The sequence below is a fragment of the Eretmochelys imbricata genome, chromosome 1 (genome assembly GCF_965152235.1).
Source record: "Eretmochelys imbricata isolate rEreImb1 chromosome 1, rEreImb1.hap1, whole genome shotgun sequence".
Taxonomy (NCBI): domain Eukaryota; kingdom Metazoa; phylum Chordata; order Testudines; family Cheloniidae; genus Eretmochelys; species Eretmochelys imbricata.
The window spans coordinates 248,030,045-248,056,837 of NC_135572.1; the positions used below are offsets into that span (position 1 = coordinate 248,030,045).

The following is a 26,793-nucleotide window of genomic DNA, read 5'->3' on the forward strand; positions in this document are numbered from 1 at the left end:
GGAACAATGGGTACACTCTTTCACGGTAAACCTTGCTGTTAACATTACATACATAGCACATGTGCTTTCGTTACAAGGTCGCATTTTGCTTCCCCGCACCGTGTGGCTAGCCCCTCTCTGTGGCTAACAGTGGGGAACATTTCTGTTCAGCCACAGACAAACAGCCCAGCAGGAACAGGCACCTCTGAATGTCCCCTTAAGAAAAGCACCCTATTTCAACCAGGTGACCATGAATGGTATCACTCTCCTGAGGATAACACAGAGAGATAAAGAACGAATGTTGTTTGAACGCCAGCAAACATACACTGCAATGCTTTGTTCTACAATAATTCCCGAGTATGTGCTACTGGCCTGGAGTGGTAAAGTGTCCTACCATGGTGGATGGAATAAGGCTGCCCTCCCCAGAAACCTTTTGCAAAGGCTTTGGGAGTACATCTAGGAGAGCCGCCAATGCCAGGGCAAATTAATCATTAAACATGCTTGTTTTTAAACCATGTATACTATTTTAAAAGGTACACTCACCAGAGGTCCCTTCTCCGCCTGGCGGGTCTGGGAAGCAGCTTTGGGTGGGTTTGGGGGGTACTGGCTCCAGGTCCAGGATGAGAAACAGTTCCTGGCTGTCGGGAAAACCGGTTTCTCCGCTTGCTTGCTGTGAGCTATCTACAACCTCATCATCATCTTCCTCATCCCCAAAACCTGCTTCCCTGTTGCCTCCATCTCCATTGAAGGAGTCAAACAACACGGCTGAACCCCCTAAAATAGCATGCAGCTCATCATAGAAGCGGCATGTTTGGGGCTCTGACCCGGAGCGGCCGTTTGCCTCTCTGGTTTTCTGGTAGGCTTGCCTCAGCTCTTTAAGTTTCACACGGCACTGCTTCGGGTCCCTGTTATGGCCTCTGTCCTTCATGCCCTGGGAGATTTTGACAAATGTTTTGGCATTTCGAAAACTGGAACGTAGTTCTCATAGCACAGATTCCTTTCCCCATACAGCGATCAGATCCTGTACCTCCCGTTCGGTCCATGCTGAAGCTCTTTTGCGTTTCTGGGACTCCATCATGGTCCCCTCTGCTGATGAGCTTTGCATGGTCACCTCTGCTGATGAGCTCTGCACTCACCTGCAGCTTGCCCTGCTGGCCAAATAGGAAATTGAAATTCAAAAGTTCGCGGGCCTTTTCCTGTCTACCTGGCCCAGTGCATCTGAGTTGAGAGTGCTGTCCAGAGCGGTCACAGTGGAGCACTCTGGGATAGCTCCCGGAGGCCAATACCGTCTAATTACAACCACAGTACCCCAAATTCGACCCGGCAAGGCCAATTTCAGAGCTAATCCCCTTGTCAGGGGTGAAGTAAGGAAATCGATTTTTAAGAGCCCTTTAAGTTGAAAAAAGGGCTTCGTGTTGTGGATGGGTCCAGGGTTAAATTGATTTATCGCTGGTAAATTCGACCTCAACTCCTAGTGTAGACCAGGGCTTAGAGGCTATTACAGTTTCAGTTCTAGAGAACTTCTTCATGCCAAAGTGAAAGCAGCTGTAGAAAGATAAGCATCTTGACAGTGCACAAAAAAGCAGCAATGTTGCTGACTGATAGGTTGTTTCTATCCAGGGGATTATTTCTCTGTTTGTATGTGTTTCTATCTCAGATGTTCCCTCTACAAACTGCTCTAAATTATCCATACGCTGCATGTGTGAGTGACTACTGCTGGAAAGTATAGTTGTTTGGCTAGAAAAAGAACCTGGTATGGCTGAGACTAAAATAATTGCTGACAAGATTGAAGATCATATACGGCCAATTAATTCTCTAAAAGTGCAATCTGCAGACCTGCATAGGAGGAGTGGGTGAAATGCTGGTGAATGGATCTACAGCTCATGAGACAGATTCTGTGCTGAGCGTTTTAAGAGATGCAGCACAGAAGGTGTGGCCCTGGAGTAGAGTAGATGAAAGTGGCTTTGTGTATGACTTCTTAACCATCTAAATTCTGGGCTGCTGCAAAGCACCTGGGGAAATACTTTAATTGAGGGCAAGCTTCCCCAGGGCTGCTTATGGCAGCTGAGAACTTCTGTAGCTCTCAGCATTGTGCTACTTTCCTTATGTTTTGCTGGGGCTGCAAGGGGAGCAGCATGGGCCATTTACGACCTTTCATTTGCAGCTCTTTCACACTATCAATGTACTGTCAGAGCCCAAGACAGAACTGGCCCCCATGTACCTCATAAGCACCATATACAGCAGCCACCTCCCTTATGATTTAATTGTGTCTCGACTGCACGTGTCCAGTTTCACAGCAGAGGTCATTACACAAAGGAGGTTCTCTGTGTGGTTAGGCAGTACAGTTGGCCACAGTTCTTATTCCTGAATTGGTGTGTGTGATGTTACTGTGTAGATAACTGTGGTTCACCTCACCCTCTACATTACTACTTTGCTGTGTTGCCACAAGCCACTGGATTTAGAGCCTAAACTGCTCCACACTTGTACAAAGGAAATAATCTTCTGCACTTCAAAATGCACTGGGGAGTTCTTAAAAGTGCCAACACTGCATGGAGCTGCTGAAAAACAGGAGACTTGGTCCTTGCCCTGCAAAAATTGCATTCCAAACCGATGCTAACACCCTGGGAGATCCAGAGAGAGCTCCTATTGGAACTGTTTGTGTTTAATATCATGGTGACAACTGTGCACCTGCAGAATTCTATAGTGTGGAAACCGCCACCTGGATTCACGCAATGGACCTTTCAGAGTAACAGCCGTGTTAGTCTGTCTTTGCAAAAAGAAAAGGAGTACTTGTGGCACCTTAGAGACTGGTCTCTAAGGTGCCACAAGTACTCCTTTTCTTTTTGCAATGGACCTTGCATCTTTGTAAAACAACGGGTTGTTGCTGGATGCATTTCTTCCTCAGTCTTATGCAGGGATCATATTTATTTAACACACACACTCACTGAAGTTTCTATGGCACTGAGTCAGGCCACAGGGCTGGGTAACTGCATAGGAGGTGGGGAATAAAATAATGCTGGGGATGTGGCCTTTGTGCAGCAGAGATTGATAATTGTGTTTGTGATGGAAGCTGTCCCACAGGGGTTACAAGCTAAGACCAACTGTTTGTGTGGCTTGATGGGAGTGTAATAAGGCAACTCTGGCAGCCATCTGTTGCCTGGAGGAGGTAAGTATCACTGTCTTGGATGTCTAGAGCTCCTATATCACAAGGTCCCATCACCTGAGGTTCGCTAGGTTCTTACAAGTATTGTAGCCATCAGCAAGGTTGTGTTAGATACCTTTACTATCTTGAATCTGCACGTAGTGCTTTCCAGGGGATCATGGCTAGATTTTGAAAGGCCAGTCTGGGATCCAGTGTTGTTTGGGTGAACATAGGGCCTGATCCTTTTCCCGCAGATGCTAACTGCAAAACTCCCATTGACTTAAACGATGCAGCATTCAGTCGTTATTGTGCAGAGACAGCCCAGCACAACATGAAGAAATTGCCAGACTTGTGCCTAAAGATTTAGGCAAGGCTGGTTTGCAAGTGATTTTTTTTCCAACTGCTGCTCTAGACAGAGGCATGTCTTTTGAAGTATGTGAGGCCTGATCTGCACCAGATTGTAGCAGTCACTCACAGTCCACATCAGCAAAAATATGTCTACCTTCTAGCCTTTTCTGGGACTTATGTGCTGTTGTTACAGAGTTTATTCCCAAATGGTGCCACGGTTGTGAGCCATAATTACCTGGTAACTAGCTTTCTTTGGACAATGCTACTCAGTCTCATTTTGAGGAACTGATTGCTAAGCAGTTTTAGAACCATCTCTCTGTTTTCTGTTTGTACAGCAGCCAGCACAACAGGGTCCTCGTCTGTGACTGGGGCTGCTAGGCACTACAGGAAAAACAGAAGCCTAGCACTTCCCTTGTTCTACAGTTTCCTTGCACTGCCAACTGAAGATGCTTCAGACTGTGGGCTAGGAGCAGAGCTCATGCAGATCCTGGAATGTATGTCTGAAAGAACAGCGATATGTTTTTGCAAGGATGCTAACTGAGGCTGAATGGATATGCTCCATTTTTATACGCTGGGAGTCTAGCAGTGGGGCTTCAAAGGGAAATGGCTCCAGCTACCAACCTGCAGTCACAGGCAGCACTAGACAAGCTGCTCTTAACTGAACTGAAACCTGGTTTATGGCTCCCAATTCTGCATTTAAATTAACGAGATGAGTTTTTAAGTGGAGTGGCTTATTGTTGTATTAAGTATTTTTTCTTAGGCTACCTTTACACGCCAAGCTAGGAGTGCAGTTCCCAGCTTGCATACGCATACTCGCGCTAGGTCTCATCATCCGTAGTAGTGCAACCACGGTAGGATGGGCAGCGGCCATGGCAGCACCGCTGAGCCTTCTGGAGCACGTATCCACAGGGTCCCGGCAAGGGTGCCCTTGGCATGACTGAGCAGTGTTGCCACTGCCCATGCTACCACGGCTACACTACTGTTTATGCTCACGCTCGCTCTCATCTAATGACCGCAGTACGTGTACGCGAGCTGGAGATTACAGCCCTGGGATATGATGAGTCATGTCCAAACAATGTCGGTGCTGCTTTGCAATTATATTATTCCTGTCCCTCAGGGTGAAATTCATACAGAAGGTGAAGTTTGTTTATCTAGAACAATAATTCTTCCAACGTTTCAAATGGTTCCTTAAGGCATTTAAATAAGCTGGAGTATAAGGTGTATGTCGTGGTGGGGGAAACATGGTGATGAGAGTTAGCTGGCTGTCGCTGGAACATATTAAGAGTATGTGTTTATACTAGTGAGACTCTTCAGATTACAAGCCTGTTTTTTGAAATACCTGGAATAAAGCAGTTATTTAGTTCTTTCCTAGCTACGTTATGTAAGACATGGGGGGTAATTGTCCTGCTCTCCTCAGTGCTGGTGAGGCCTCAGCTGGAGTACTGTGTCCAGTTCTGACTGCCACACTTAAAGAAAGATGTGGCAAAATTGGAGAAAGTCCAGAGGAGAGCAACAGAAATGATGATGGATTTAGAAAACCGGACGTCTGAAGAAAGGCTGAAAGAATTGAACATGTTTAGTTAAGAGAAGAGGAGGCTGAGAGGGGGGATATAAGTCTTCATATACCTAAATGGTTGTTATAAAGAGGATGGTGATCAATTGTCCACCAAGGGTAGGATAAGTAGTAATCAGCGTAATTTGTAGCAAGGGAGATTTAGATTAGCTATTAGGAAACCCTTTCTAACTATAAGGGTGGTTAAGCACTGGAATAGGCTTCCAAGGGAGGTTGTGGAATCCCCATCATTGGAGGGTTTTATGAATAGGTTGGACAAACACCTGTCAGGGATGGTCTAGGTTTACTTGATCTTACCCCTCCAAGGGGGGATGGACTAGATGACCTCTTGAGGTCCTTTCCAGCCCTATATTTCTATGCTTGTATAACCATGCACTAGCAAGCTTCTCAGGGAGCAGGGATCGCAGCAGAGTTACAGATATTAGCCTTTGTTTTCCTGAATGTATTATTTTTTATTAATATATAAGAACACATATGAAGATAAATGTGACACTCATGGTTTTAAAACACATCATTTGGATTACCCTTTTGCTTTTCCCCCCACAATTCAACTCCACTATGGTTTTAACTGTTTCCACTATCTTGCAGAACAGCAGATGTAGAAATTCCTTGATACCACTTGAAAGCTGAGATTCTCCCTCTGATGGAGGGTGGTTTTTATGTGTGAACAGGAATCAAGTTACAGGCAACACCTGAGTAAGAGGCCAGGTTACTTCTGCAGTGAAGACAAGCCTTATGGTGAATAGGCAGTCACACAGGACTACCTTTCCATATTCTTAGCTTAATCCCCTTCTCCCCCCCCCCCCCCCCCAACCCCCACCCAGAACAACCATATCATGATGGTACAGTGTACATTAAAGTTGAGAGACTGTTTAGGGACATTAATTATAGCGTGGCACTGTTAACTTTAGCCCTTTAGTAGTGGGGTGGGCCATCATTCCTTCACTTAAAAAAAGATGTGTTCTTATCTCAAGTTAGCTAACACGAAGTAAAATCCTCATGAAAATTATGCAGTTTGTAGTTTCCACATGAATTAGTGAGTCAAGTTAAAGACTATGGGGGAGCCCAGGGTTTACCTCCACCTGCTAGCTTGTGTGAAAACTACAAACTGCCTTGTCTTCATTAGGATTTTACCTCATATTAACAACATGCTTTTTTGTACTGAAGACAAGGCCTAAGAAAAGGGTGATCAAACAACCTGTTCCAGGGTCTCGAAAATAGAATTAGGGTGTCCCTAGAATAGCTCACTTCTCACCCTGTCCCGGGTTTAGCCAGGGTTCCCTCAAAACAGCCTACTTATTAACCAACCTGTTTTCCTAAGGTCTGGGTCTCCAGGATGGCTAAGGAAATACCTGAAGGACATGGATACAACCTTCTGATAAATGATTGGCACAAAACAGTGTTCTTTCCAAAACCCAGCATCTTTTTACTGGTGCAAGTCAAAGAGCACCCCAAACCGTATTGCCTTGCGGTTTTGAAATGTTCCCAAGTGGCTGCACCCTGTTGCCAATGGCCAGTCTGCTGCAGGTTGCTGACAGCAATTGATAACGGTTCTTTAGTTTTACATATAAACATTTTCTCCACAATCAACACACATACATTCATCTTTATTCACACACACTCTCTCTCTCATCCTATACCATGACTCTAACTTTGAGTGACAAGCTTATTTTGTCTGCTGACTTTGCTCTATTGACAGGATTCCCTCTGGTGGTGGTGGTGCTGCTTCTTTCTCTGCTTCGTCATCTCCTCCCTCCTCATGTCAGCTGTCTACTGAGACATAGTGACTTTTATACTGTCCTGTCAGAACTTTTTTGACACTTCTGTTAATATCTTCCTGTCAGATCTTTCTTGGGTGCATGCCAACTGCCAATCATTCCAAACCGTTAGTTCTGTTTTTAGCCTGCAATTGTTGTTTACCTCATAGTTATGATCTGCTGACCTTTCCCCTACTTTGGTTTTCCCACCAATTTTATTTTTAGTCTGTGTGACCTGCAGCTTTCACTTAATCATGGAGTGACCCTTATTTAAAATGGAAGCCAGAGGTACAAAATGGAGTCTGGGGAGTTTTCTTTGGTTTCAGGAGGAGAATAGAAAGGAGGTCCTTTTGCCTCTTCCATGACACAGCTGGTCTGGCACATTTACATCACATATGTTGTGGGTCACTGACTGAGACAGAGTGTTGAACTAGATGGACCAACGGTCTGATGCAGAGTCACAAATTTTATCCGAGACCTAACTGGTTAACATGTGGCTGTTAGATGGAACCAAGTAAATTCTGAGAAATCATGGATAAAAGAACTGCTGCCCAAGTATTTGTATGTGGGGTTGGTTGAAATCACAAACCTGTAAAAACCCTCCAAAAAGCTGGGAAATACCTTTTCTTTCCTGAACAATTTGTGTCTCCTTGTGGTTTGCTTCTGAGTTTGTAAGTTTCTGCTTTTGTTCACTTCCTCTTTTCCACCTCCACTCTGAGTCATTTTAATGCAGAGTTTTGTTCACTACCTTAAACTGCTCCAACAGGGGCCAGGACAGATGTGAGTGTGTGTTATGGAGTGGCGCAAAGTTTAAAGCTAGTGCTGGTCAGTGATGACTGGAAGATCATATCAGAAGTGTCCTGGTGCCGCCAGTCCATTCTGGGTGTCCACGTTGCAAAACAAACCCAAACAAACACCACCACCAGAGCTGGCACACTCAGCACAGAGACCAAGAGTTAGTGGAGTTGGAGACAAAACTCCTATCTCCCCTTACAGCTGGGCCCAGCCAGGTCAGGTTTGGTGTACATCGGCTGAGATGTGGGGCCAGCTTGCAACGCTGAAGCCCACACAGTATCTGCTCTTTGGACAGAGAGCAGTTCAGAGCTCAGTGTTTGGCACTATTCACCTGCACTAAACTCCTTCAGAAAACTAAGTAGAAGTCCCCCTGTTCCTGCAGAGGGAGCTCCAGGCGTTTGTGATGCTGCCTTTCTGAAATTCTCAAGAATTGTAACATTCAAAAACCAATAGAATACTTCAGTCTCCCTGGTTGCTCAATAACAGATTTAAAAGTTGCAGTTCTTCAACAAAAAAACTTCAAAAACAGACTCCAATGAGAAACTGCAGAACTGGAATTAATTTGCAAACTGGACACCATCAAATTAGGCCTGAATAAAGACTGGGAGTGGATGGGTCACTACAAAAAGTCATTTTCCGTCTGCTGATACTCACACCTTCTTGTCAGCTGTTGGAAATGGGACACCTTGATTGCATTGGCCTCATTATCACTACAAAAGTAATTTTCCCTCCCTTGGTATTCACCCCTTGTCAACTGTTGAGAATAGGCCACTTCCACCTTAATTGAATTGGCTCATTAGCACTGACCCCCGCACTTGGTAAGGCAACTCCCATCTTTTCATGTGCTATAATACATATTATGCTTACTGTTTTTTTCACTCCATGCATCTGATTAAGTGGGTTTTAGCCCATGAAAGCTTATGCCCAAATAAATTTGTTAGTCTCTAAGGTGCCACAAGGAGTCCTCGTTGTTTTTTTCTGAAAACGGTTTGTTTGTGACTGATTGCTCATGTTTCCCGTCTAGGTTTTCCTGGAGTTGTATCAGTGGCATGGCTGTGCTAAGGAGCTTTCATTAAACGTGATCGGAGGCCTTTGGCAGGATACAAACAGCTTGACTCTCGACAACACCAGGTACTTGAACTGGGTTATTTCCTGTACACCTAGGGGTAGGCTGTATGTTAGGTGCTCCCCAGGGGTAGTGCAAGGTTGGCTGGCTCAGGCTGGTTCACTTATAAATGAACAGGAGTGTCCCACAGTTAAAGGCAGGAAGCCCCTAAAATACCCTTACCACGAACCTAATGACTTGGTAATTAGGGCATCTTGGATCCTTCAATAGCCAGGCCAGAGGTCCACCTGGAGCTAAACTTGCTCTCCATTCCAACAGCTGGCCCAAGCTAAGGCAGAACGCCCTGACTGTAAAAGCCCCTGTTCCTTCCTAGGTCACTTGCTGTCATGGTGATTGTCAGCCCCCAGGCCTCTCCCTTATCATGCCTATTCATAATGCTACTGGTGAGGGGAGGCATTGTGTCCTCCTATCCCACCTTTCTTCACTCCTAAAAAGGGGCCTACTTGCTCATCTGGTCCCGTGTTCACAGCCTTCCCTATGACTACCAAATCACCAAGCATGTGTTCCAGGGGAAGGCCCATGCTCTGCAAAGCAGGGCTGGATTAGTAAGGGCTTGTCAAAGAGAATCTCTGGACAAAGTGGCTTGCAGGCTTGTTGGCATCTTCCTTTTGTTCCCTTGCAGGGAAAGGACTTGTGGGTTGAAAGTTAAGGTTAACACAGCTGCACTGTCCCACCAGCCAGCATGGATCAGGTCAGTTCCAAAAGGTTTTATGTTTCAAAATGCATTCAGTTTAAATTTTCAGAAGTGACTGGTGATCTTGTGTGTCCAGCTTAAGACGTGTGATTTCCCTCTGCCCCGACCCTCTGAAAATCAGGCCTCTTTTTGAGTTATCTAGTGATTTTTGGGTGCTCAACTTTAGTCACTTTTTCAAATATAGGCCAAAAAAAGTGTATTATTTAACATTTAATAATTTGGGGGATGCTCAGTCTGAACCTGTTTTGGTTCCTAGTCCCTGTGCAAGTTTGGGTTTGCAGGCACCATGTTTCTGTACAGCTTGGACTTTCTGCCAACATGCTGCTATCCATACAGGCAGCTCATTCCCCAGTCTGTGTGGATGGGTGTGCCTGCATATCTGAGATCAGACTCAAGCTGTCTGCTCTCTTTCTGATGCTAGCTGAACATGATCATTATTGACCTTGTCTGGGTCCCAGTCAAACAGTGAGATGAAAGATGATGCTCTTAACTTTTGAAGAGTCTGTATTTTTTTGGTGTGAGAACACCCCCCTGGTTAATATCTCACACTGCTTGTTTTTAAATAGTAAATGGGCATCCGTTGCTTATGTTTATAACAGGAAATAGAATAATCAATTCCCAAATTCAAGGTAACAGGCTTATGGTCTGAGTTTGTGTAGGTACATGTTTTTAAATGGTAGTTTTAAACTCCAGCTTGAAATACATGGAGAATCTTAAATTAATCCTTCCATCAATGGATTAGTAAAAAAAAAATCATGCAGCACTTTCTGTAGGTCCTACACATAAACAAAGCCATGACAATCAGAATGCAGTCATGCAACTATACAGTCTCTTCGGTTAACGTTATTTCAGGCTCCTGGAGGAGGTCCACAACAGAGAGACAGTGGTGGAAAACAGTCCTCTCAGGCAGGAGTGTCTTGTTGGCTGTCAGATTCATGATGACTTATTGGTGCATATTTTTAGGGTCTGCGTGGCGATGTACAGGTGGAGCGCATCCTCGTGTATTCCTTTCTGCAGAACTGTCACAACTGTGATTTCAGAGAAGAGCTGGATTCTCTGAGAAGCCAGGTGATGGTTTCCCCACCAAAAAACTTTCTCTCTGATGAGTTTGATGATGGGGAGCTTCAGACAGATGGGAATCGGAGTGGCCGGTTTTCGAATGGTGAGCCAGGTAAGTGCTCTCCTCTTCCCCTTATCCCACTGTTCTGAAGCTGATCTCTTCTGTAGCGGAATGGTACAGGGAGTATTTTCTCTGCGGAGTATTGCTGTGCTGTAGCTCTGGATGTTAACGTATTGGGCTTTCTCAGGTCACATGGTACAGCTGATGCTTAGCACCTTATCTTACCTGTCTAGGTATTTCTGGAGCACTCTTCTCCATAGTACCTAGATGCCTTTTCTCCCATGCACTTGCAGTTTGCCATAATGGAGCCCCAAACCCCAGTCTCCTTTTTAGGCCTTGAGTTTTAAAAAGTGTTTGGGTACTTGGCACCTGTTAGCTAGTTTAGACCTGGGACTTTACGAACAACTCGTCTCTTTGCTATTTGGGCTGAAATTCACCACATTTTGCTTTGCCTGTGTGAAGAGGAAACAGTATCCAAAGACGGCTCATGACATAGGAATAGTACTGACTCTTGTCTACAGGGTAGTGCCCCCAGGGGCATTGCTATACCACCTTGGGCTGTGATCTCATCCAGTCTCATAGGCTAAGCAGGGCTGGGCCTGCTTATCTCTTGGATGGGTGATCGCTCAGATAAATCTGGTGTTTATAGTAGGTGGCACTCTGCCCTCCAAATCAGTATTGAACTAATGGCCCCAGCATGGTGTCAGAGGTGGCTCTGCTCATAGAGATGTTGTAGTCTAGATGAGATGTAAGAGGTCCTGACCATGGTTGTGAAAGATCACGTGAAAAGAAAAGGAAGATTCTTTTCCTCCAGGATGAGGGTGTTACTACAGTGAGCTGGCCAAATTTCATTTCAGTAGCTATATTTTAAATTCCCCCTGCAGTATCATTTGGGTGAGATAATATTTCTCCTGAGCTGTTACGTAGTGCTGCTGGACATTCAGCTCTCTATTCAGGGCTATCGTGTTCCACCTCAGAGGTGGCTGCATGTCAGTGATGAGTGGCATGATCCCTGGGGCATGTAGTAGTTTCTAATGCTTTGTGGGGAGAGGTGCTGTGCGCAGATGACCGCGAGAGCGCCTTTGGGGTACTTGAGCCTGTTGTACACCTGCACTGGGCCTAGATTTGGTCATGTCTGTATGTGAACAAAATCCTGTTTAAAACCATCTCTTTGTTTTTCTGGAATTAGATTCTGTGGTTGATGAGGACATTTTCCGGCTCATTGGAGCTCAGCTTGCTGAGATTGGGGACCAAGTGGCTAGGGAGATCCAACCGAGAGTAGTAAATGATCTAGTGCAGCAATTTGTGAATGAGAATCTGTCCAAAGAGGTAAGTGAAGAATTCAGCTGATTAGCAATAACTAAAGAAGGATGAAAATGTAACAGATATCTCTGGATGTGATCAGCAAGAACGGAGAGTTGCCTGGATTGTTGTTTTAGGTAGTTTGTTACTTTCGGTATGACCAGTTCAAGAATCCATCCTTTGCATGTACCTTCCATGTAAAGATTCCAGAAAATATTACAGCAGCTTCACAACACCTTGAGAGGTAGGTCCAGGAGTGTTGACATCCCCATCTTGCAGTGGGGAAGCTAAAGCACAAAGGGCCTGACTTTCAGATGTGCTTAGCGCTCTGTGGCCACTAAAGTCAGTGGGAGTTGCAAGGACTCAGCACCTCCTGAAAATCAGGCCCCAAGTGCACTGCAAAAAATCCCACAGCAGCGAGTCTCAGAGTCTGAGTCAACTGTCTGGGTCTCACGCTGTAGAGCTAAAAATAGCAGCGTAGACATTCCCACTTGGGCTGGAGTTCAGGCTCTGAGAGCCACACCCATCATCAGGTTTCAGAGCTTGGGCTCCAGCCTGAGCAGGAACATCTCCACTCCACTGCCATTTTAGCCTGAAGATCAGGGCTCTGAGACTCGCTGCTGTGTGTTTGGGGTTTTTTTGGTTTAGTTTGCCTTTTGTGGTGTAGATGTGCCCTAAGTGACTTAGCTAACACTGAACCTTGTGCATTTGTTAAGACTGTAAAACCCTCAGCTGTTTCATGTACACAGCTCAGCACACTGGTGCTTACGTAATACTATCAGTTGCAGAAACTCAGCAACCCTGAGATACTACAGTGTTGGGAGTTGCAGAAAACCCTGAGAGGAAGGAACTCTTCCAGCTCTTCCAACTCCACTCATGTGCTTTAGCCATAAACCATCCTTCCTCTCAGAAGGACCCAGATCTAGATCTGTTAGTCAGTTTTGTTCACCTCCTTGGAGCTCTCCATTATCTTCAGATAAGTGGCCTTTTGGTGCTCATCCACACTTGCCCAGAATGGTATGTTTCCCAAGCATCTCCTCTGTGCAAGTTACAGGCAAATGCAGTGTGTGATCTATTATGCTCCAGAGTCAAACTCTCAGCAACTGGGGTGTGGTAGACAATGCTGGATTATTTTAAACAATCTGTTTATTCATATAATAAAACCCCTTGTTGTATAAACTCTAACAGTCTGGTCCGGAAAGACTCTGAGTAGCCGCATTTCTCACAGACCTTCAGTGGCAGCTGTGAGTGCTCAAGACCTTGTTAGGCCTCCAATTTATGACCTTGGTATAAAACTTTTAAACTCCAGCAATGTAGGAGGCAGTGACATGCACCTTTTTTGCTTGGGACTAGTTAAGTTTTTTGTGCATTGCTTAGTCAAAGTAGTTACGCATCTTAGTTTGTGCAGCATCTAGATCAGTGGTGGGCAACCTGCGGGCTGCATGCAGCCCATCAGGGTAATCTGATTGCAGGCTGCGAGACATTTTGCTGAAGTTGACCGTCCGCAGGCACAGCCCCCCAGCTCCCAGTGGCTGCGGGGGGCCGCGCCTTGATCTAGATTGTGTTGCTGGGGATATATGTATTTTTCAGTGATCCAGAGCAGCGTCTGGATTAATTTCTCATCAATACCCTCCACCACCCGCTCTGTTGTCCTAGGTCTTTGCCTTGTCTAATCTAGGGCCCAGGCCAGTGGGAGGGCACCCAGCACCTTTCAGGATCTGACAATGTGTGTGTACGCTCTTCAGGGCAGGGACCACATCTCACTTCATGTTTGTAAAGATAGATTTAAATTTACCAGCACTATATGTAACTTCTGTTCTGTGTAAATCCTGCAGTTCATGACGGTGACCCCCATTGCGTAAAAGCCATTCAAGGTGTGAAATGCCACCCAGTATGAGTCCATGTGTGCTTCTGCATTGAAGGGATTGTAGCAGTGTTTTGGGGCAGTTAGGTGGGTGAAAGTTTTGTCACTCTTACAGGCCGTAGTGGGATATTTTATTTACTGTAATTTTTCTTTCCCCTCTGTTCAGGAGATAATGAGACGTCTGTCTAATACAGTGGAGGGGCTTGTGAGAACCATACCTTTGGAAATGGAGCAGGAGAAAGCCATGTTGGTGCTAACGATGGTTTTAGCCAGAACAGTAGCAAACAAAATGCCATCCCTTCTACACCGTGTCTTTAACACCACTGTGAATTACATCAACCAGAACCTCCACAATTACATTGTTAACCTGGGATAACAAGTAAGAATCATCAAACTGTCACTTAAGCTGTGGGAGTCTCCCAAGAAAAGTGGCAGAAGCCTGCTAACTCAGCTCTGGACAAAGCAGTTTAGGGAATAATCCTTGCTGGGGATGGGACTGCGATTGTATGTGATCTAGCAGAGCTCCCTCCATCTCTAATTGCTGTCTATATTCCTATAGAATCAATGGTCTCTACTTAGCCGCTTAAGGCTTTGCTGCAGGAGCTGGAGTCCCAGTCTGCTTAGGTACTGATACTGTTGGGGGATGAGTCTGGCCAAGCGGAGTTGCGGGGGGAGCTGTGTGAGAAACTTGCAGCTCCACCCACTTGCTCACCTGAGTTCAAATCCAAAGTTTGACCTCCACCAGCACAGTGTGTCCACTAGCTCTGTGCCTGTAGGCAAGGGGAAGTGTGAATAGTAAGTCACATGTTCTCACAGCAGCTTCTCCTGGGAGTGGCATGGATGGGCCCAGGAGTGATCAGTTCCTCCAGGGCAAGGAAGGTAGTTTCCCAGACTAAGCCCCTATTCTGATCGTGTTCCACTCATCTCTGCACCCATTTCTGTCCTGCTGGGTTCCCCTTCTCTCTCTGTTTCCCACCTGAAACCGCCACTCTAAGTGGTAAAAGTAATTTTAGTGCCACAGGGTCAGCTACAGCAAGGAGAGGATGGGGAAATGTTTAAACAGTGACACCATTTTTCTTTTCTGTCTGTGGAGCTAACACACAGTTGGAGTAACAGTGAGCCAATATTTGTAGTTGAAAGTGTCCTGATGAGGTGGTGTTTTCAAAGCCGGAGACATAGAAAGTGAGCGCTAAACCAAGCTGTTACTGAAGAGGCAGCTGGGCTCTGATAAATAAGGAACTGTCTTTATAAAATAACTACTTTGCCCGTAGTGTACCACTGGGAATTTGAAACCTTGGCAGTGATGGTGCATTGACATGGGCAAACTTGCCCCCCTAGCCTTTAGACATGGAAGCACCTGAGAGCAAAGGGTGCAGTGTCATTCCACTGCAGAAGGGGATGGAGGTGTGCATGGCAGGATCCTTGGGAGGTGGTCAGTACCGTCTGCACTGTAGAGCTGAGCTGCATCCTAGTCTGCAGGTATAGTGTTTCTGGAATTATTCAGATCCACAAGCTCTTCTCTCTCCTCCTGCACAAACACAGGGAGGGCACATGAGCTATGGGACATAGTGCAGTGGCTCCAGAACAGCTCCTCAGGCTGTGCAGGGGGGTCAGGATTTGGACCATAGTTGTTTTAGCTTTTAGACTCTGTTGGCTACAATAATTGTGTCTGAAAACTGACTGGCAGGTGTGTTAGTGGGTTACCAGTGCCTACCTGTCTTGAGTGGTGGCACAAGGCCAAATGAGAGTGACACTTCTCAGGTGACTCAAACTTTAATGCAGTGCTTGGGGCAGCTTATTGCTAGAGTATGCAACAGAACCAGTTCCCTACAGGTTAATACTGCAGAAACAGATCCACAGGTGTGTATTGCCAATCCCCAAGATTTAGATGGGAAGAAGAGAAGGTGTCTGGGTGGGGCTCCTGCCATGAGAACCAGCCCTTTAGCTCCCTGGCTGACACTTAAGTCTTGCCTGCACTAGAATGTAGCTATACCAGCAGACTCTTTCTAATATAGACCCAGCTCATATTGGTAACAGAACTGTGGCCCGTGCAGCTTATACCAGTTCCCCAAATGAAATAAGCTTTACCAGCAAAAGGACTTTTTTGGGGCCAGTATAGCTGCCTCTGCGCTAGAGCTTTTCACTAGCACAACTGTGTGTCAGTAGGGCTGACTTTTTTGTCACTCATAATTTTGTTGATTATGCTGGCAAAACTTTTACATGTAGATCAGGCCTTAGAATGACAGAAATCTGGCAGGTGGAGTCATAAATAGCACCAATTTCCCAGAAGGGCCATAAGGTATGTTGCTATGAACACAGAAATGGGGTGGTGGTCATTAAAAACAGCAGGTTGAGGGGCAAATTCCTCTCCAGTAGCTCCTTTTTAAAATCTCTCCATTCTCGTGGTGATGAATTTGTGACTGAGTCAGGCTCTCCCTTAGAGAAGAATAACAGGGATTTCACTAAGAATATGTATACGGTCTTGCTGCCTTTGCTAACCCCTGTTCTGTGTCCCCTTTAGAGTTGAATGAGAGCGGAGCCAGTGCCGTTGACGTCTGTGGAGAAGATTGCTTCTTGAGTATTTACTTTAAACGTTAAAACTTTGCTTTTTTTCCTCGTTTAAATTCTTTTGCAATGCCGCTATGAAGGGGGAAGCACAACCCCTTAGTTATGTTTTAGGTTTTTCAGAGATCAACACAGGAGAACTGTTCAAGCTGTGCGATTGTTCAGCAGAGACATGTAGGACTATTGCTTGCCTGTTACTTTCTTTTACCAAATATTGAATGGGACATACAGGTCTTCACCAGCACCAAGACTTAGGAGGAAGTGCCAGTTGGCAGTGCACTCAGGTGTGTTTACTGAAACTTTAGGTCATTATCCCATGCACTAGGGATAGGATCTGTTGGCAGTGAGCCTGTTAGGATAGGTCTTCCCTGCAGGGTTAACCCAGGTGTGAGCAGCCACACAGCATACCTATACTTCAAAGCTGTGCTCTTATGTCTATGGTGCTAGGTCTGCTGGAGGCAAGGCCTATTGTTCTTTTGTGCTGCAGTAAGCCGAGCCCTTCTAGTCTATCCGAGCACGGTCCTCAGATGCTGTCCTAATCAACTGCAAGGGATTTAGCCTCACTACAGAACGGGTGGGTTACCGAGTAAAAGCAGAGGTTAGGTTAACATCTCTGCTGTGCACGCTATCCTGGAAAAGCTATGCTAGTGTAGTATGGCCTGTTCTCACAAGGACAAGCATTTCTCTGCACCCCCATCATGATAGGTAATCCACCTCTCTGAGCAGTAGTCGTTAGGGCAATGGATTTCACCCCCTATGCTGTGTGCTAGCTAGCCAGCCTGGGTTGAGACAACCACCTAACACTTAGTGGTGTGCCTTTAATGAAGACATACCTTTGGAAATACAAGCTAATTCTTGAGTAAACTATACGCTCAGGGTTTTTTTCCCTAGGCACATCAATAGGGGAGGCAGGGTCTTTTGAGCCTCTGGATGGTGTCTGATTTAGATGTGCAAAGTTATAGAAAAGCAACAGAATTAACATTCATCTGGTCATACTTGAGCATGACACACACTAGCTTTAATTTCCACTCAGTGGGTCCTTCCATGTAGTCAATGACTAAGAGGCTGGCAACCTTGATCATCTTTAACTCATGCCTAGAGCCTCTGCTGGTGGGCCTACCAGGAATGCACAGTCTCAACTTGACAGTTTATGTAAACTAAACTCTGAGTTGCTGTTTCTTATATTATCTGTAAATATTTTATACTTAATAAAATTGTCAGTGCAGCTGTTATCCATTTTCAAACTGGGTGTGCAAGAAAGTGCTTAAAAAAAACCCCTGAATTCAGTCTCCTGCATTCTATTGTCCTTGGAAGTTTATCAATTTTTCCTAAGGTTTCTGTTGAATTTTATAAAGTGATTCCTTTTTAGAGGGATAGCAGACAACAAAGGGAAATATGAGCCTTTTCATTTACTGGAGCTGAAAGGGTGGTGGGAGAATGGGGCTAGCTGGATTTTGCTGAGCACCTAGCAAGAGCAAGCAATCCAAGGGGTTGTCTACACCAGACTGCACCATTACCTCAGTTAAACAGCATGCTCTCAGCCCAAGGGAGAGGATTTGGATTACGGGAATGCCTTTGGGGTGGTGCACACAGGATGACAGAAGGGAACTAGCATAAGAAGAGGTCCACACATTGTTTTTGAAAACTGTACCATTTATTAAAGTGCAAGCTGGGGTCATGGTCTTACAGCAGTGTCCCATTTGGGGAAGGAAAAAATGTACATAACATTTCACTTATAGAGCTTTGAAGCTGGAGAGAACTTTAACACTGTGGAAATAATATTTTAATTAAACTGTCTGAAGCCTCTTGTGCCATTTGGTTATTACCCCCCACCCCCAGGTGCTGCACTTGCTTGTTAAAAGAAACATTAAAAAAAAAAAAGGTTACTGGAAGATGTGAAGGCATTTTCTGCAAGTCAGCTGACTGCATTTCTGAGAACCTACCGGAATGGAAGCATAGAGGAAGCCTGTAAGTACACCATTAAATGCTGCTGCTTGTATAACAAGCCAAGGGGCTCTCTTAGTCTGAGTGGATCTTGAGCCTTGTACTGTTCAAAGAAGAAGAGGGCTTACTACGGTTTAGTCAGAAAACCAGGAGTATGGGAGAGATCCACAGCTGCATAACAATGATTGCACCTGCTCTGCCCAAGTCAGTCTTGGGTCAGACAATTCACTTTTCCAGCAGCTAGAGCAAGGAAATCAGAAGCTGCTTTTGATGCAGATTTTAACTAGGCATCAAAGCTCCCTTCTATAGCATGCCTTCAGGCCACTAGCCACAAGGGAACAAATGGATATTAGCTGCAGTCTGCCTAGGGGATCTAAGGAGGGTCAACTGTAAACAGGAGAAAGGATAAATTAAAATGATAGAAAACCCTTTAAAAAGCAAAGCAATGAACATGGACTATATCAAGTGTTCAGTTGCCTTAGACATCGGTGATAGCTCTATGGTGCGTGGTTTTGATTTTCCAGCTAAATAGCTACTAACCTGGCTCTAGTTTAACCTTGGCAAATGTGATTATCCCAACCCGGGAACAACTGCATATGACTCAGATACTCCCTACTCCAACATGGTACTTTCAATAGCTGCCGTACCTGCAATCATTAGCCCTGTGAAGTACCTGTCCCACATGGAACTGGTCGTAGTTTAGAATGCGCTCTCTCTTATTTGGAACTGCCTTCGCTGAGCTCTCAAGCAAAACTACAGCCAGGCTCAAAGTAATGTTACTTGCCTCTCACTGCTAAAATTAATCAATATATTAAAACCATACACCGCTTCTACTGCTCTCCCAGCTTCCTGCTGGGGAAAGAAATGCAGTTTTATTTTCGGTTTCACATATCACCACAGTCTACTGTAGAATACAGAATTTCTCCCCTGTAACCTACTGGATAAGGGAATGTACACAGAATCAGACAAAGGAATAATTCATCTGCATATATTTCAGATGGAGAGGCCTGTGAGATTTCATCCTTAGAATGAAGAGTTCTGAAAGCCATGTCTATACTTGTTTTGGCAGCACAGCGGGGTTTTGTGGTGGTTTTTTTTTTTAAATACCAAACACAAAGCTAGCTTTCAAAAGTAGTTTCTGGCCATGTTGTGCTTACTACAGGCAGCCTGAGCAATTTGAGAATAGCTGCTGCTGTAGTAAGCAACACAGTCCAGTGGACAGAGAAACAGGATGCTATATGTTCTATCCCACCTCTGAATCTGACTTAGGGTGACCAAGGCCCCATCCTTTCCTCTAGGCTTAGAGTATCTGGTTGTGTCCCCCTTTTTACAGAGGGAGAAACAGTTTGTAAAGCAGTCTACAGCTACAGCTAAAAAATACTAAATGCTTGGTAGTTTTATGACAGCTTGAGGATGTGCAGCAGACAAAATGTAGAGAGATGCAAGAAAGGGTTCAAGGTAGAAAATTCATTAAGGTCAAACCCACTGAGGCACTTAGTTTTGGAAAAGCGGGTGAGGGCAAGTAATACTAATGTGAATGACAGTACAAAAGTAACACTACAATGAATGATGTAGATAATGTCTCCCCCTCTACCAACTGTAAGCATTCTATCATGGAGAGATGGCCAGCACACTTCACATCAGCACCACCTTCAGTTCAGGATTGCCTTAACATACTTTAAAAGAGAGGGAGCAAGTCTACCTGTTTCCTAATCCACAGTCAACCTTAGAGCAAAAGCATAGCCTCCAAACCCATGACAATAAAACTGTACTCTTAAGTTTATCTGCCCCTCATTGGATCACTTCCACCAAATGGCCAGAGCTAGGGTTGGCTACAACTGCTTCAAACCCAAAAGGTTTGAGTCAGTATTCTTAGTGGGAACTCATGGAGATGAGCAAATGTATAGTCTAGTGTGGGAGGAGAATATTTTCCCAACTGTAACTTCTTAGAAAGAACTGATGAGGGGAATCATCATCAGGGAATAACGAATCCAAAACAGGGATTGTGGCTGCTTTTCCACTGAAGTAGAAGTCAGTCAAAGCCCTGAGCATTTTCTTGATGGGGAGGGAGGAATATTCAACAAAATCCTAATCATTTGCTGCTGCCACTGCCTTTTCCTCTCCCTTTCCCACTGTTGTCAGTGTGGGACTAGAGTACCAGTGAACAGTTGTACACAGTAGGAAAAGTTTGTGTTAATGTGATGGAAGACGTGTTTCAATTTAACAATACATGCTTGAATCTTGTATCCCTATTGATCTCAACTTAGTAGAAAATGATTTCTCCTCCCCAGGCCTGTAAAAAACTATTCTTCTCCAGTCCCAGTATGAGTATCTAGTACAGGAAACTTTTATGGTGGGGTGAGAAGAGCGCATTTCACAATTTGCATACTAATATCCAGAATGCACAGGGCAATGTACTCTGATCTTAACCTAAAGCTGAGGCTAGTTTTAGCACCCACTCTGAGACTAAGGAGAGGGGGGCTCTCCTGTCTGTCTCAAATTTGCCAAGCATAAAAGTATATTACCTTAGGGACAAAATTTCACTGTCACTAGTGAGATGATAGCAGCCCCTAGCCATAAGAACAGCCTGCAAGGACCATGCAGGGGAAGGAGGCAGCAGCAGCTCTTTGTAGACTAGTAAAGGGGCCTACCACATGGGTGTGGATAAAGTTAAGTAACAGAAGAACAGAGTAACACCTTCCACAGAGGAGAACTAGACATTGAACAGCAAAAGCCCCACTGTGGTTGGGGTAGTTTCTACTTATTGGACTCGTATCATTTTAAATGCTTCTGATTTTAGGAAGTTAAATAGAAGTTAAACGGGAAATTGTATCATGTCTCTGACACGAGTAATAGTGGGGTCCTTCCTATAAAATATCTACAGCAGAGAGCTCTCGAGAAGGGAGGTAAGAGAAGGAAGCTATGGCAAGGAAAACAGCAGTGTCACTCTATTGTAACTGCACCCTCGCAAAAAAATCTATGCAGCATGAGGCAATACTTGCTAGGACGAGACTGCACACTCACTGCACAGCAATGAGGATCCCAACCAGAGCACCTAGAAGTGTCTGGGAAAAGAACTAGTTCAATTTTACAACAAAGACTTCTAAGGCCAGCCTGCTACAATTTTTATGGAGTAAAAGTAGCCCAGCTTATATACAGGGATGTGATCGACAGAGCCCAAAATTCCTGAGCTAAGCAGGTTCCTTCCACAGTAATGGGCACCAGCTTTAATAACCCTTTCCCCACCATTCTCTGTTCCTCAGAAAAAATCCCTCAGCTCAAACCTCTAGAAACCTATCTACAAAACCCACCCTAGCTCAAGATTAGAGTGCAAAATTCATGGACTACTGGGTTTTGTCAACTGCCAGCATTTTGGGGTGGGAAGGGACAGGAACAGAGATACAAATTCATTTCACTTGAAAATAAAAAGCTCAAGACAAAAAGGAATACACTATTCTCAGCCCAATTATTAGTAAAAGACAGGTCCATTATATCCTAGGCAGCAAGTAAGACAGTCAGAAATAAAATAGGTTGTCTTATGCTTTAAAAATCGTACATTATGGTTTCATTTTCACTTTATCCCAAGTTCCTTTTCACCTACCTCCATCTATCCCGAGCCAGCATATACACCGAAAGAAAACCAGTTTTACCTAGGGAATCAAAGACCATGTCCATAAAGCTGCAGTACACACATGCATTCATATACACACACACTCTATGAAACAGGAATACGCGTGGTTGATCTGGGCCAACTAATGCACACGGTAATAACTTAAAGATTTCACTTATAAATTTTAAGAACAAAGGTTGTGACGAAGGGGGCTAGAATTTTTTTCCAAAGTAACTTTATTATCATTTATTGAATCTGCAAAGTATTTAGGAACATTTACCAATTATTTCTGCATAGTGCGCAAAACTTGCATTAGGAAACTACACCACGCTGGCTCCCAGAACGTCATTCACCCTAGGGCCAGAAGCCACAGGCAAACAACAAAGGAAATATTTAATGCTGTTTGGTTTAGTTACTAGCATCAGTTACTTTGAATATCAAGGATTCTGGCAGTTTGTCATAACCAAGGCTGAGTTAAGACTAAATACGCTCTGTACTTAACTCATGCAAGAAAATATAGAACTGCAGCCCAAGATAAGGACAAAGCAACCATTTAACCTTTGATTTCACAGGTGATGTCAGCCTCACAGTGTTCTGAATTTCATTATAAATCCTGGGTAGTCATATTTTATCCACTAAATAAAGCACTAGCATCAAGACCTTATGAAAATGGCACAGTGACCCAAATGAGAGTCATGCTCTCTGGTGACTGATCTGTGGCAGTAACGTGGGATGCACAAGAGGGAGCCAAAGGTTCTCTCAGACCAGCAAACAGTAGTGTCTCTCCTCCACACTCCCGTAGCACAGAGGTGGAGGCCTGTGCATCTCTCCCACCAACATCAGAGCACTCAGAGAAAACAGATATATAGAGGCAGCATCTTTACAAGATGGGGCTTCAGGAAGCATAAGGGGCTAAACAGGTGTGAGAAAAGAGGTATAGTATGAGCACTCTCCCAGCTAGGGTTTAGAAGGAACCTAGGAGGTTAGGAGAAATGCAGTACCTGAGAGGAAGCTGAGACAAAAGGGAGACCAGCCTCATGCTACAGGATTAAGGTGACTGGTTTATTTTGTATGTTTGTTTTTAAGAGAGTCTAAGGGGCACAAAGGGAAGTGACAAGACAGGGTAGCTGCAACAACAGCTCAGTCAGGGAAGCTAAAAATTCCAGGGGTTAGCAGCAACCGGCCCTCTCCTGCCCCTGGAATTTTCTGTTCCAGTTTCCGGTGTACAAGCACCCCCTTTCCTCAGCACTTGTGCTCGGTTCTGAAATTTGCACACTGATATTTTTAAAATACCCCTGTACTTTAATCAGGAAAAAAACAAAAACAGTCTCCACCCCAATTCTACTAAAAAACATGATTGTCCACAGCCTTAGCCTTACCAAATAACCTCACCCCATCACCGTTTAAGTTATACAAATGTCCAATTAACAGCAGGCAGCTGAACCTTTAGTTAATGCAACTAAAAAATTTGGATCCCACGTTCTCCCCCCTCCTCAGCAAGAGAGCCCCGTTACTTCCTTCTCAGGGCCAGTGCTACTCCCACTGCCACAGCCAGAATCGCGACTGCAGCAGCCCCACCATACAGCAGTATGGATTTGCCTTCTGGCAACAGGATGGGTTTCTCCTCTCCAGCTGGGGATTTCTCTTCCATTTCTTTGGAATGGCTCTCCTTCCCCACTTTCATTTCCCCTTCTGGAGGCAGTATTTTCTCAGGTTCTGGGGCAGACTTTTCTTCTGATGGGGTTGGTTTCTGTACAGGTTTACTCAACACGGGGATTTCTGGTTCAACAGGCTCCTCAGCCACCTCTCCCTCTTCCTCTGTAAGCAAAGGTGCAGAAGGGATTGCTTTTTCAACAGCCACACTCTCAGCTTCAGACTTCATCTCCAGCAAAGAAGGGGAATCCAGGAACCCCTCCTGTGCAGCCTCAGACTCCAGGGCCACCGATGACACTGCCGCTTCCTCTATCCCCTCTGGTATCTCCTCCTTCTCCACGTGAACAATGTCAGAGTTGGAAGAGTTATTTTCGCTCTTTTCTTCACCACCTCCATTGCTGTCTAAGCTCTTTACCTCTTCAGGATCCATAGCCACCTGTTGCCAGGACTCAGGTCCAAGAGATACCGGCAAGCTCTCCGTGTGCCAGCTCTGGCTAGCTGACAAAGAGACAGGCAGGCTCTCTGACTGCCAAGACGTAGTCACTGTGGGAGACTCTGGGGGGCTCACCTGTCCAGAGTTTTCGCTGGTTAGGATGTAGATGTCATTGCTGTCCTCTGCAATTGCATGGTATTCCTCCTCTTCAGAATCCAGGCTAAAGACAGTACCCTGGAAGAAAGGCAGAGAACACACCAGATCAGTAAAGAAAAGCAGAATTCACAGCACATCCTCTCAAACAACAGCTCCATGGAAGAGCAACACAGGCTGGTAGCATCACAAGGCTCTGCAACAAGATCAGCTGGCCTTTGCCAAGGGGCAATTTCTCTCTTCTATGTTTCAGATTGAGCTACAAGAATTGCCTTGTCCAAGTGGAGTTTTCAGAAAGTGGGACCATTTTTTAAGACAGAGCTGCTCCTTGGATCCCACCTTTCTCTAGAACTAATATAGTGCTTAGTTATATGAATAAAATGTAGGACATCAGTAACCAGAAAAAATTAAAGTTAACTTGCTTTAACAAAATGGGTGAAAAAGTTTGCTTTCCTCTCCACTCTCCCATTTTATGTGTGCGCTATACTGCTTGTTTAGGGGCATAGAGGCTTTATATGTATTAATACTAAACCTGTCACCTGCAGCCCCCACTGCTCAAAATCTGTCCCACTAGTTTGTAAAGGAGTTCAATCCTTGTTTGTTACTCCTTCAATTTTGGCATCCTTCACAGATTTGACAACAATTTAAATTAAACCATAAAAACAACCAAAAGCAGCCACACAAATGGCAAAGAGTTGCCTAGTTTTTTATTTAGTTAGGTAAAAAACTCTAGACATCCTAAAAGTTTGCTACTGGACTCCAATTAGTAGGAAATGTCAGTGTATGAAGACTGAAAGACTCTTCCCCATTGGAGCAGGAGCAGCTTTGTGGGCTCCCGTTTGACCAGACAACCATCCAAGAACCACTGGCCAAGTCTTTTATTATTATTGAAGAAGTTCACTTTGAGAGAGAAGCTGCAAGAGGAAGTTATTTCTAAAGGCAAAGGAAAACCTCAGGTGGGTATGACAACAAATGAGATTTTAAAAGGAACAGAGGAAAAACCCTGATGTTAGCCATGTGGCACTTGACTTAACAAAGATTTTGAAACAAAACACAAAATTGGATTGTTTCTCCCCACCAAAAGTCATTTTTAAATTTTCCAAGAACATTTGGCCAGTGTTGCAATACGGAACTTTACACAACTCATTATTCCTCCACTTCCATTCAGACCCCTTCTCTCGAGTATCTTCAGTTCTCCACTTACATTCTGCTTGATCAGCAGCAAGTTTCCCTACACAATCCCATCATCACTTGCTCCCCAAACCTGAAACTTAGTAACCTTCCCAAATTTGTTCCAAGTAATTTCTCACTTCAAATACTTACACCCCTTCTTCCTTCTTAGAGGCAGAATTTCACATCACCTCTCACAAACAGTACGTACAGGAGTGATACCTCCCCTAACATCTATGAGTTCAAGTTCCTTGTCCTACTTCTGTCTCTTTCCATGCTTACTTTGTTTACTGCCCCTCTATGCTCCACATCCAAACTCTCCTTATGTTCTTCACGCATCACACAAATTCATTCTGAGTGCACCCAAATCTGGTTTACAACTGCAAAGGTTGACAAAAGCAACACCTGCACACTGCCACATCAGAGAGGGAGACTGTACAAGCAAGCTGCCATTAAGTTCTCATCCTTTCCTCTGCTGGAAGCAACACCAATCATGCCCCAGACTATATAAGGAAGGACACAGTGTGTCTCTAGTAACTCATTTCTGAATCCTAAAGCATTGAGTGTTGTACTCAAGACCATTAGTGATACCAAGAACAATAGCAAGAATGAGCCTCCTGTATTAGTGAAAGCACTCAGTCCACACAGTAACTGTGCTCAGGTGTACTGTAATGCCACAAGTGTGGGAGCGACTGTACTGCAGGGGTTACAATGGAAGTAAAAGAAAAATACACATCCATTTTGATAAGCCCAAACTGTCATTTAGGCCTTATGAATCTATCACTGCTTTTCTAATATGCAACGAATGCAGGTGCCTATAAAGTGAATAAAAATAAGAACAGCCGCTCTGTCCTTTCTGCCAGGCATGTCAACAGACTCCTTAATGACCAACACAAGAGACTGGTGCTTCTGTGAGAAGGAAGCACTTAAAATGTTTGGATGCCTCACAAATGTTCACATCTCCCCCCTCAATCTCTTGCCTCCATAACACATGTCAGCCAAGGACCCCAGAACTTACAGCTGGGCTAGACAGGAAGATTCCCTTCATAAAAGTAATGGGAAGTTAAGAAAAAAATAAGTACATCACAGAGACTAATGTAACTATGAGCAAAGAGAGAGGTGATGGTTTTATGATTAAGGCAATGAAGTGGGACTTGGTAAATCTGGGCTCAATTCCTGGCTCTGCAACAGGCTTCTTGTGGGACTCATGGGAAAGTCATTTAACTTCTCTCTGCCTTAGTTCCCCATCTACAAAATGGGATAATATTTTACCTTACAGGCTGTGATAAATGAAGGGGTGGGGTGTAGTAGCTTCCTTTTATGGACACCCAGCCAGACAGTTAGCTATGAAGTTCATCTTGGTAGCTGTTCTCTACTTGCTTGCCCTGTAAAGGGTTAAAAAGTCCCCCAGTTTTTTTTAAAAAAAAGTGAAAAGAACGAAGAGTACTTGTGGCACCTTAGAGACTAACAAATTTATTTGAGCATAAGCTTTTGTGGGCTAAAACCCACTTCATCGGATGCATGCAGTGGAAAATACAGTAGGAAGACACACACACACACACACA

The 26,793-nt window shown here is 44.6% G+C and overlaps 2 protein-coding genes across 7 annotated transcripts in view; one reads left to right on the forward strand and one right to left on the reverse strand.

The window, feature by feature from the left end:
- Positions 1 to 17,509, forward strand: part of BID (BH3 interacting domain death agonist) — a 39,451-nt gene extending 21,942 nt beyond the window's left edge. The window contains exons 1-7 of one of the 2 annotated variants that reach the window (XM_077827139.1): positions 3,826 to 3,963; positions 8,619 to 8,725; positions 9,343 to 9,411; positions 10,378 to 10,585; positions 11,724 to 11,863; positions 13,867 to 14,079; positions 16,222 to 17,509. In XM_077827139.1, coding sequence (XP_077683265.1) covers positions 9,403 to 9,411; positions 10,378 to 10,585; positions 11,724 to 11,863; positions 13,867 to 14,076 — 567 coding nt within the window. In that variant the 5' untranslated portion in view covers positions 3,826 to 3,963; positions 8,619 to 8,725; positions 9,343 to 9,402 and the 3' untranslated portion in view covers positions 14,077 to 14,079; positions 16,222 to 17,509. Of the gene's footprint in view, positions 1 to 3,825; positions 3,964 to 8,618; positions 8,726 to 9,342; positions 9,412 to 10,377; positions 10,586 to 11,723; positions 11,864 to 13,866; positions 14,080 to 16,221 lie in introns of those variants that run through there. The other variant, XM_077827149.1, reaches the window with a different exon arrangement.
- The window catches only part of BCL2L13 (BCL2 like 13), a 112,531-nt gene that overhangs the window by 10,499 nt on the left and 75,239 nt on the right, over positions 1 to 26,793 (reverse strand). For 2 of the 5 annotated variants that reach the window (XM_077827117.1, XM_077827126.1), the window contains exon 7: positions 24,041 to 24,139. In XM_077827117.1, the coding sequence (XP_077683243.1) occupies positions 24,041 to 24,139 (99 nt within the window). Of the gene's footprint in view, positions 1 to 17,897; positions 24,140 to 26,793 lie in introns of those variants that run through there. The other 3 variants (XM_077827091.1, XM_077827099.1, XM_077827107.1) reach the window with 2 other exon arrangements.